This window comes from Nannospalax galili, unplaced genomic scaffold (genome assembly GCF_000622305.1).
Source record: "Nannospalax galili isolate Female #2095 unplaced genomic scaffold, S.galili_v1.0 scaffold801, whole genome shotgun sequence".
NCBI lineage: Eukaryota > Metazoa > Chordata > Mammalia > Rodentia > Spalacidae > Nannospalax > Nannospalax galili.
Window position 1 is genome coordinate 892,108 of NW_008345222.1, and position 11,249 is coordinate 903,356.

The window sequence follows — 11,249 nt, forward strand, 5'->3', positions numbered from 1 at the left end:
TGTGTGTGTGTGTGTGTCTGTCTGTCTGTGTGTGTGTGTGTGTGTGTCTGTGTCTGTGTCTGTAAATATGTGCACATCATGGTATGGCTATGTATGTCAGAGGAAGACTTTCAGAAGTTAGTTCTCTCCTTCCAGCATGTAGGTTCCATGGATTAAACTCAGGTCATTGGTTTTGGTGACAAGTGCTCTTGCCCACTGAGCTATCTCCCAAGGCCCTCAGAATACTTCTCTAAGGACACTAACCTACTCATGGGGGCCCTTCTGACCTAATCATCTCCAAACACCCTTCTTATATGTCAGAGGAAGACTTTCAGAAGTTAGTTCTCTCCTTCCAGCATGTAGGTTCCATGGATTAAACTCAGGTCATTGGTTTTGGTGACAAGTGCTCTTGCCCACTGAGCTATCTCCCAAGGCCCTCAGAATACTTCTCTAAGGACACTAACCTACTCATGGGGGCCCTTCTGACCTAATCATCTCCAAACACCCTTCTTATTAGTACCATCCCAAAGGAGATAATTTTTGTCCTCTTTTTAAAAAAGAAATTCTTTTCAACAAATGAATTTTAAGGTGAAAAAACATTCAGGCCATAGTAGTAAGGAAAGGTGGGAGAGATGTTTGTCCCATTAATTTGCTTGCTGTTTTCTTCAAGTTGTCAAGAGTAGCTCAAAGACTTGGAACACAGGGTTTTTTGTGCTGTGGGAAATGCCTTTGGATTTATCTTAATCTTGCTTTTAATGAAAAAGTAATAACCACATATTGTTACTTGGAAATCTGAGGATTTTAATATCCTGCGATCCTACCCCTAGGCATACCCATCAGCCCTGTCCTCTATACATTGAAGCAGCAAGACCTGTGAATATGGAGACCAAGTCACTATTCCCCAGGCCATCCAGTACCAAAGCAGGCATACTTGAGAGGTCATTCCTGGTGACCTCAGCCTGTTGCAAACCCAAGCTGCTGCTGCACAATGCAATTATGAATGGGACATCAAGATGATTAACATCTCTATCTGAAGATTTGGGGGAGGAGGATAGCTGATACAAAATGTATTTCATAGCATTTGTCTCGGGCTTTTTTACAAAGTGAAAATCTTACTTTCTAGACTTATTTCCTTAATGGGAAAGCTACAATTCCCCAGAATAGATCATCCAATACATAATCATCAGCTCCAACATCGGTATCTAAAATGGAAAGGAAGACAGGACTCCATGATTAGGCAAGACCCAATAAATTTCCTGTCCAGGCCATGCCAAACTCTGAAAGCTTCCTGTTCAAAATGCTAACAAATATCCTGTTGTTCAACATTCTATCACATACCCAACAGACGTGCCTAGCCTGAGGAGACCCTAGGCCGTCTGAAGTGTCATCTTGTCTCAGACTAAGATTGTACTCAGTTTCCTTCATATTCAAACCTAGGCCAGCAGTCTTTGCCCTTAAAGTGCTTATCAAGGTAGTGACAGTACAATAACTGCAGTGACAGATGTGGTGAGTTGTGAAAGAAGAGAGAGTGGTGGCCGGGGGATAAGAGAGAGAATAATCCAAGAAGGCTTCACGGAGGAGACATCGGGCACCATTTTCAAAAAATTGTTTAATTTGGTTTTGACAGGAAATTGGCAATAGTGAAGTGCCTACCTACAGGTCCCCACCTCTGGATGCTGGGCATCTAGATGCCAGTCAGTAGTTTTAAGGAGACACCAACATCTGCTACCTGTCACGGCCTCTCCTGTGCATGTTCCTTTCCAAATGAGAACCCGAATTGGGTTACGTGGCTGATCAATGAGGAGGGCATGGATGAAAATATTAAGCATTAGACATTTGACAACATGAAGACAGCTCACAGTAATAGATCATCACAGTAATGGATCATCCCTGTCCATCAGGGATTTTTTTTGCGGTGGTTCAATGACTCAGCTACTTTCACTCCCCTTTCTACACGCCCAGTTCAGTGTCAGCAGACTCCCAGGTTTTCCTATGTCTACTGAAATGCTTGCATTGTCACCGAGCATATCTGTGTCTGATGACATCTTGGAACTTCATTTTCCCCCCACCTGGGTTGAACAGAACATGTAGACTTTGTCAGGAATTTAATGACAGTGAGGGCTATTGTAGTCTCAGTGCTAGAACATTTTTACTGTTGGCCTTATCCCTATGTATCCAGAGGCAGTTCTCAGCTTGAGTAGGCACTGGGGGTGGGGGTGGGGGTGGGGGTGGCTCGTACTCAAAGGGGACACACTGCTCTCTGGCTTATGTCTGTTTTCAGAGTCAACGTTACTCAGAGTCGCAGCTCTCACTCCTTGAACAAACAGCTCATTATTAACATGGAGCCCCTGCAGCCTCTCCTTCCTTCCTCCACTGAACAGGAAGAAGTTCCCCTGGGTGAAGGTAAGTCCACCATTTCATTCCAGAGGCCTGCTTCTGAGGAATGAGGACCCTCTGTGGACTTAAAATATTTCTAAAATTACCTTTGAAAGAAGTACTTTTGTTAGACATGCACTGCTCTATAAGGAAACCACTAGCCATTGGTGACTATTTGAAACTCAGTTTAAGTTCATTAAAATAAAAAATCCAGTTTCCCAGTCACATTAGCAATATTTGTAGTAGTCAGTACCACATGTGGCTGATGGCCGCTATACTGACTCTGAAACTAAGAACATTCATTCATTGCAGAAAGTCCTAATGGAAAGAACTGTTTCCGAGTCTTAACATCAAATTAAATTGATGGTTATAAACAATTCTCCACAAGTCTCTTCATTGATCTTTCCCAACTTCTTAATTCCTTTATTACAGGTACTTTGTCTGATAGCTTTTTGTTGGTTTGCTTGGTTTGGATTGGTTTGATTTGGTGCTTTTGGTTTGGCCTCAAACTTCCTATGTAGCCAATGATGGCTTTGAATGGCTCTTCCTCCTGCCTCCAGCTCCAGAATGCTGAATTACAGGTATGCACCATGATGCTCAGTTTTATCCTGTACAAGGGATCAAATCCAGGGCTTCATGATGCTAGGCAAGCACTCTGCCAGCGGAGCTACATCTCCAGACTGTGTGATAGTTTCGATACACGCTAAGAATACAGTTTCTACTTCAACTCACAAGTTCATATAAATATGCTTACAGCTCAGCACTGCTGTGCACATTGCCGGTGCTCCTCCTTTCCCCGACCCGACCCGTTACCTTCTCGTTCTTTTTTTCCTTCTCTTGTCTTCTTTCTCCTTCTCATTTGTTTTCTCATTTTTATAAAGACTTGCTTCAAGGGCAAAAAAATCCCACCACACTGCTTGCTGTGGACAACAAGTAAAGCAAATTCAACCCTATTAATGTCAAAGTAAATTAAAATTTAATGCATACCAATTAAAGTTATTGAAATCCTGAATACAAAAACAACATGTTTTCCCCTAACTTTATTTGGGATTTGGTTTCCTCACAGATAATCTGGATACTGGGCAATATCAAGAGGAAAGATCTCCCTGTCACTTTAACCTCAGTCTCAGGTTAAGAATTCCTTCCATAGTAGAAACCTCTTGAGTTCATAATAAGAATTTGTCTTGCAGAGTCATGAAATGTGATGGGGGATGGGCTATAAGAGAGGTGGAGCTAGGAGAGGAAATTTAAATATCAAAATACATTGTATGAAACTCAGAAAAATCCCGTTAAAAATAGATGAAATAAAATAATCAGCATGGTGGTTTGAATAAGATAAAAGACAAATAATTAATATAAATAAATAAATAAAAAATAAATAAATAAATAAAAATATATCTAATAGGCTCAGCTATTTGAATTTGGTCCAAGTTGGTGGTGCTATTTGGGGCAGTTTATGGAAATGTTAGGAAGTGGAGCCTTGCTGAAGGTCTGCAGGTTTTTAGCCTCACTCAACTTTGAGTTTTCTCTCTCTGCTCTGTGTTTGTGGGTGAAGATGTGATTTCTCAGCTTCCTGCTCCAGCTGCCTGCAGCCATGCCTCCCCATCCGTATAGATGCTCCCTTCTGAGCTGTAACCCAAATTAAATTCTTTTTTGGTTAAAAAAAAAAAATTGGTCTTCATAAGAAAATCATCCTGACAAATGACTGAATGAACTGACCATCCACCCACCCTGCCTCCCCACTCCAGTAGGGAGATGCATCTACCTCAACCCAACCTCTAGCCTAGACATCTGACTCCTTATCAAAGCACATCTGGTTCCATATCAGTCTCCTTGCAGATCTGGTTCCTTACCAACCACCTTGCAGAAGATACCTGGTTCCCTTATCAGAACTCTTCATCTCTCCTTTCCAGGAAGGAGCTCAACACTTCCCAAGACCCAAGGCATGACCCCCTTTCTCAGATTTTCTGGGCCCACCTATAAATCCCAGACCACCCCCTACCACAACATACAACCTCCACTCCCACAGGAAGGTTGCTTGCCCCTTGTGGCTAATAAAGCTATCTGTATCTGTTGAAGTTGGATTTGATTCCTACATCTTTGTTCTCTCATCACTTTCTCATCCCAAATTCTAGCAGTCTTAGGGTACAAATATCCCTCAGAGAGACAGTAGCTACCAATTAATGCTGAAGTGTATTCCTGTAAATCCTTCCTTGAAAGGTGGCTTTGAATGTGGAAGATGGTACCTCAGAAAATAACTTTTGTCCCCACTGGGCCACAAGCAGTGGTGAATGTGAGAACACGTGGGTTACAATGGTCCTTCTTTTCCACCCTAATAATTAACTCAGCAAGTTATTTGTTGAACTAATTTTCTTAGCCAAAGAGTTTCTAAGTTGATTTGCTTGTCGACGTTTGTCTTTCTTTTCAGATCACAAATAATTTTATTGGCTTATCATAATGCTGGAATATTTCTTTAAGTGAAATTAACTTTTCCAGTTATCATGACTGTCCCAAGGTTGAGTGAAGAAGGCTATGACTTGTGGAGAAAAGAAAGAAAAGACAACTTATATGTGGAATTGTGATTCTATGTTTCTGCAGAAATGGAGCCTAGATAGTAAAATAAGTTAAAAATAAGACAGGTTGAAAATGTTGCATGACAGATTTAGAACCCTGGGCCACTACAGCCCTGGGACATCCCAGGATGAAAAAAAGAAGCTGTTTGTAGAGTTACTAGGCTCAGAGCCTGGGCTCTGGCAGCCCTAACAAGCAAGGTGCTGCCATCAATCCTCAGTTGGTCAGTGTAGACAAACCAGAATTGTGAAAAGCAGAAAACGGAGATTTTTTTCAATGTTGTCACATTGGTTAAACCTGCCTTTTGTGTATTTAAGACCATACAGTTGGCCCGAATTAACCAAGTTTTATTTTCTCAAGGTCAGTTAAGGATTTGATTCTCAGGGGGAGCCCCTGGGTCCTTTGGCTTTCCTTTTATCAGTTCCATCTATGTGGAACAGAAAAATAGAAGCAAAGAAATCCAAAGTGCTTAGTCACCAGGGTAGACCATACATGTGACAAGTGGGAAACTTTCCAACAATGTTTGAAGATGGATCTCATCAGGAGTGCCCAGAATCTTCAGGGGTGACTGAGAGAGACATAACTACCACTTGGTCATCCTTAGGGGCCTGGGGCGCTCTCCCAAGTTTCAGAGACCTTCATTTAAGTCAAACCAGGATTTCTGTCTTCAATTACTGAAGGGAATCTTAAGAATAGTTAGTATAAAGGTAGTTTAGTGCAGACTTAAACATGAGTGTTAAAAGCAAAAGAGTTTCTGCGGAGAAGAAAAAGTGAAAGATACATCCAAGTGAGAAGAGCTCCCTGGAAGAGAAGTGGTCCTCCCAAAGTCGAGCCACTGTCTGCCAGCATCCAGAGCCATGCCCGAGGACACAGAGAACAAAGGGCAAGGCCAGAGAAAAGTCGAGACAGGAAGACCTGTCCCAAAGTTCATCCCCAACCCCGAATATGATTTAACATACTAATCAGACCTACAACCAGCTGGAGTTTGGTTTTCTAAAACAATTTTTCATTTTTTTGTATTAGATATGGGAGAAGTGTCCAGAGAAAAAAACAAAGACAAGGGAAAAGATCACTGCTAGTAAATTTTAACAAGCAAACAGTCAGAATCAAGCATCTCCAGAGGCCTGAAAGCAACAAAAACCAAAATGTATGTCAAAGCCAAAATACCTTCAAAACAAAGAGGCCAGACCTTTGAGAAGTCAGGATTCCGTACGTTTTGTGCACATAACCAGATCTTAGTTCTCATTTCACAGGAAAGGAGAGAAACAGGACTCCCATAAGAGCCGTCTCATGATAACATCTGCTTCCCATTGCCAGAATACAAGAGTTGTTCAGTACTTTTCTACTCCCAGCTAATTGTACTACAGAATACTTCAAAGATTCATTTAGTTGGGGAACATGGTCTCTTAAATTGAAATATGAAGTTACAGACTCCATCTATTATTTTCTATAATTGAGATTTTCCATAAAATTTCCATAGAGCATTAGCCTAGTTTCTGCAATAAGAAGCCTTGGCCGTTGCCCCATAGCTATGTCATATTCCATCTGAGTTTGGGTGGAGTCTTGAATAATTTGTCCAGTCCATTCCTATACTACATCATTTTCCTTTAATGAATTTTCCATAGCTGCCCCTCTATATGTCCAATTTTTTTTTTTTTTGGTCTTTTTGAGACAGGGTCTCCCTGTAGCCCCAGCTGTCCTGGAACTCACTATGTAGACCAGGCTAGCCTTGAACTCACAGAGATCCACCTGCCTCTGCCCCTTGAGTGCTGGGATTATATACCCTAATTTTAAAAGAGTCCTTTTCTATGGAATGTTTTTCTTCATCCTCAGTGAATTCAACTTATCATAGAATCTCTAGCCTAGCACCTTTACTTCAAGTAAGGTCTCCTTTGACTCTAGCATTTGGCTAATTTTTTTAAAAAATACATTTTATTTATTATATTTTATTTTATGTGTATGAGTGTACTGCCTGCGTGTGTATAAGTGTACACATGTCACACAATACCCATGGAGGTCAGAAGAGGGAGACAGATCCCTCTGGAACTGGAGTTACAGATGGTTGTTAACTGCTGTGTGGGTGCTGGGAATCGAACCTGGGTCCTTGGCAAGAGCAGTCAGTGCTCTTAACTGCTGAGCCATCTTGCCATCCCCCATTTGGCCAATTTTAATTGACTACTTTTGCCATGGGAGACTGATAACTTTTGTACAATTTAGATGAATAGTCAACTAAGAATCTGAGTATCCCATACAGGAGTTAATAAAGTAGAAGTTACTCCAAGGTAGGCATAAGTTTGAGTGTGCAGTAAAGCCTCTCAGAACCTTCCACACCTGATAGTAGTCTTTACATCATCTGGAATTTGAGTCCACCAAGTTACTGGTATGACTTGGAGTTCATGTGGTTAGTACAAATGTTTCGGTCTTATACTGTGAGGTCTCCTGCTACATTTACAGGGCAAATGATCATCAGAGAAGTTTATTTTGTAACAGGAAAGACAGGCAATTGCAAAGATTGGGAATTTGTTGTACTTTATCATTTTAAACATTAATAGAGAATTAAAATTGCTTTTTTGTTAAATATTCAAGCATATTATAGAGCCTTTTACAGTGTTAACTATATTGCATCTTAATTTTTAAAATATTTTATTATTTTTATTTTTGTGTGTATGAGTGTATTGCCTACATGTGTGTAAGTGCACCCATATCATTCAATGTCTGCAGAGGTTAGAAGAGGGCATAAAAGTCCCCTTGAACTGGAGTTATGGACAGTTGTTAGCCAGTATGTGGGTGCAGGGAATCCAACCTCAGTCCTCCAAAAGAGCAGCCAGTGCTCCTAAACGCTGAACTCTCTCTCCAGCCCCTGTATCTTAATATTTTTGACATCGATTTTAGGTAGCTTCTTTGCTGCTGTGATAAAACACTCACCAAATGTAAGTAGGATAGGAAAGAGTTTATTTCATCTTACAACTCCCAAGTCACAATCCATTACTAAGGGAAATTAGGGCAGGGGATTAAGACAGGAACCTAGAGGCAGGAACTTATGTATGGACCACAAAGGAATGCTTCTTACTGGTTTGCTTCTCTGGCCTGTGCTCAGCCTGCCTACTTATACAACCGAAGACCACCTGCCCAGAGTTGGCACCACCCACTGTGAGCTGAGCACCCTCGTATCACTTCAGCAATCAAGAAAATAGCAGACATAACTATAGGCCAATCTGATAGGGGAAATTCCCCAAATGAAGTTCCCTATCCCAGGCATGTCAAGTTGAAAACTGAAGCCAACCTTGACATATAAACATCACTTTAAACCAAAACCTTTTCTATTTCTGTCCCCAAGATCTCATATTAATATCACATTTAAAAACACAGTACAACTTTAAAAGTTCCACAGTCTTCAAAATTCTATAACTTAAAAGTTCACTGTCTTTAAAATAATCAAAAGGCATATAATACACAACTTACGTGCTTTTTTTTTTTTTTAACTTCAAAAGGGAATAACAGCTCTTTCTGTTCAGGAAAGCCAAAGTCCAGCAATGTAACTCAATGTCCAACGACTTGGATTTGCTAACTATCTTCTGGGCTATAAAAGGCCTGAGCAGCTCCACTTCTCTAGTTCTGTCATTCACAGCACACATTTCTTGTCTTATAGGCTTAGGCCATCTCTACTCCGTACCTGCTGTTATCCTTGGTGGTCATTCCACAGTCCTGGCATCTCTAATATGCTGGTGTCTCCACTCAACTAATGTTGTACCTTCCCCAATGACCTCTTCTGGCCTCACATGGTGCCAAGCCTCAGATTCTCTCCATGACCCCTTCAATTCTGTACCTTCATGCTGCCAAAACCAGTACCAGATGGGAAACTTACACATTACCAAGGTCTGCTTCCAACTTGAAATCCTGCCTCAGGCCTCCCTCTGGACTACAGCTTCTGGGGGCTGATCCTGAAGAAACATTTTCCAGGAGATTTCACCTCATTGATGATCTGTTCTGAATCACAGCTTAGTGTTCAGCCACAGCTAACCAGCAAAGATTGTTCCAGTAAAACAAAGATTTCACTTCAGTAGTGCTGATCTCATTAATCACAGCTGGTTCTTCAGTCCCTGCTCACCAGAAACTAGATTCTCAATTGAAAATATACTACTAATGGCATGGATAGTCTTTATGGGACTCTCAAACTTCATCTTGAAGCTTTACAAGTCAAGCCTCCACCATCTCCATTTATCTCAGCATTATCTTCCAGGTTCTTATAGAGCATCACACTAAGGTCTGAGCACTCAACAGCTTTTTCAGTCCAAAGTTCCAAATACTTCCACATTCGTCCCCCAAACCAACATAATCAGGCCCATTGCAGCAATAGCCTACTCTCTGATACCATTGTCTAGCTAGCTTTTTATTACTATGATAAAATAATCTGAAAAAGAAAGAAAGAAAAAAAAAAAACCCTTGAGGAAAAAAGGGTTTGTTTGGCTTACACATTTCAATCACAGTTCAGTATTGAGAGAAACCAGAGTAGGAACTCAAGGCAGGAACCCGGATGCAGGAGCTGAAGCAAAGGCCACAGAAGAATGCTGCTCACTCACTTGCTTCTCTGGCTGATTTCTTACACAACCCAGGACCACATGTCTGGCAGTGTCACCACCAACAGTGGACTAGACTTTTCCACACCACTTACCAATCGAGAAAATGCTTTGCATACATGCCCACAGGGTGATATGATAGAGGAAATGCCCCACTTGAGATTCCTTCTGCCAAGGCATGGCAAGCTGACAAATGAAGCCAGCATTGACAACATCAATAAAACCAATAAAACATAGTAATTAATTTGTTAGACTCAATTTTTTTTTTCTTAACAGGAAAAGTTTATTTCCTTTGGCTATCCAGTACTTTGGATTTAAAATACAGGTACTCCCCAAATGGAGAATTTTTTTAAGAATTAAATTGTTTCTTTTTCAGTTTAAAAACTAGTTTTAATAATCCAAAAAAAGGGGGGTTTTTTTTTTTTTTTTTTTTTACAAAGACAATTAAAACACCTGAAATCTTTTGAGCATGAAAACTAGTTTTGAATAAGGTCAGGTTTCTGGGTAAACAAGCAATCATTAACCAAAAAAAAAATCAGTGAAAATACATAATATCCTCATTTGTAACATCATTGAAATAAAGATTAGCATTATTGTATACTTATAAATGTACCAAGTTTTTAAATACTAAACATTTTTAAAGTATCTAATTATAAAAATCTTTAGAAAACTACATTGATTATCAATGTAGTTGAGTAGGAGTTTTAGCCAGTGTTTTTGAAGACCACATGGATATGTTATCAGAGCTGGCACATTTTATGAAAAATTAAATGTGATCCTACAATGTTCATTACCTTGAGTTATGTAGTACAGGAGTAGGTTGGAAGCACCTAAGAAATCGTTTTCCTCCACTCAGAATTGAAATCTTTGATGTGATGTCCTTTTTTAAAAATTTTTTTAAAAGTATTTATTTAATAACCATATAATTAGAAGAGGCATTTCATTACAACAGCATTGACATATTCAATAACAAGTTCCAGAGCTAAGATGCATCTCTTTCAAAATTGGCTGTAAATTTTTAGGTTTACAGTTGAATTAATACAGTTATACAATATTGTACTCAGTATAAACCCTATAAGACATAAAATTAAATGAGGTTTTAACCTTTAAAAAATATTTCCATTTCATTATTAAAATACACAGTTTCATACAGAAAAAATCATTTTTACTACAGTTGACACTAAGATACACATGTGTTTCTAATCTCTATATATCTGATTATGACTAGTCACAGTCAGTTACTTTCTGAGCTCCTTGGCATCTGAGCATGGATATAAAGTCATCAGGTAGATTTCAATGGTAATGTTGTTCACATCTACTAATTATTAAGGAGCAAATTTTTATGCTTTGAAGAATATTTATTATTTATTTATTTATTTTTACATCCAAGTCACAGATAGCACCGTCCCATAGCTTCCCTCCCCCCACTAGAGCCCTTATACTCTGATATCCCTGCTACTGTCTGCTGTATTGTCAGCACCCCCAGCCATTCCCCACTACTTGCCCTTCTGGTGAATCTAGTCAGCCTATCTAGAGGGCTTTTTTTAGGAGGGTCAGCTGTTCCTCATCGTGCAGTAATCAGTTGTCAATATTCCTTTGGATAAGATTGGGGTCTGCTGTTCATTTTCCCAGTTCTATGCTGGGTTACTATCTGGGAGTTCCCTTGGCCACCCTGGCCAACAACTCAAAAGAAGCTATCACCTCTCTGGCATTGTTGCTTGTTATGTAGCCTTTAGCTATACATAT

The 11,249-nt window shown here is 39.9% G+C and overlaps 1 protein-coding gene across 2 annotated transcripts in view; it reads left to right on the plus strand.

Annotated features, from left to right (window-relative positions):
• The window catches only part of Frmd3 (FERM domain containing 3), a 326,943-nt gene that overhangs the window by 294,355 nt on the left and 21,339 nt on the right, over positions 1-11,249 (plus strand). For both annotated transcript variants that reach the window (XM_008841381.2, XM_008841380.3), the window contains exon 13: positions 2,261-2,382. In XM_008841381.2, coding sequence (XP_008839603.1) covers positions 2,261-2,382 — 122 coding nt within the window. The remainder of the gene's footprint in view (positions 1-2,260; positions 2,383-11,249) is intronic.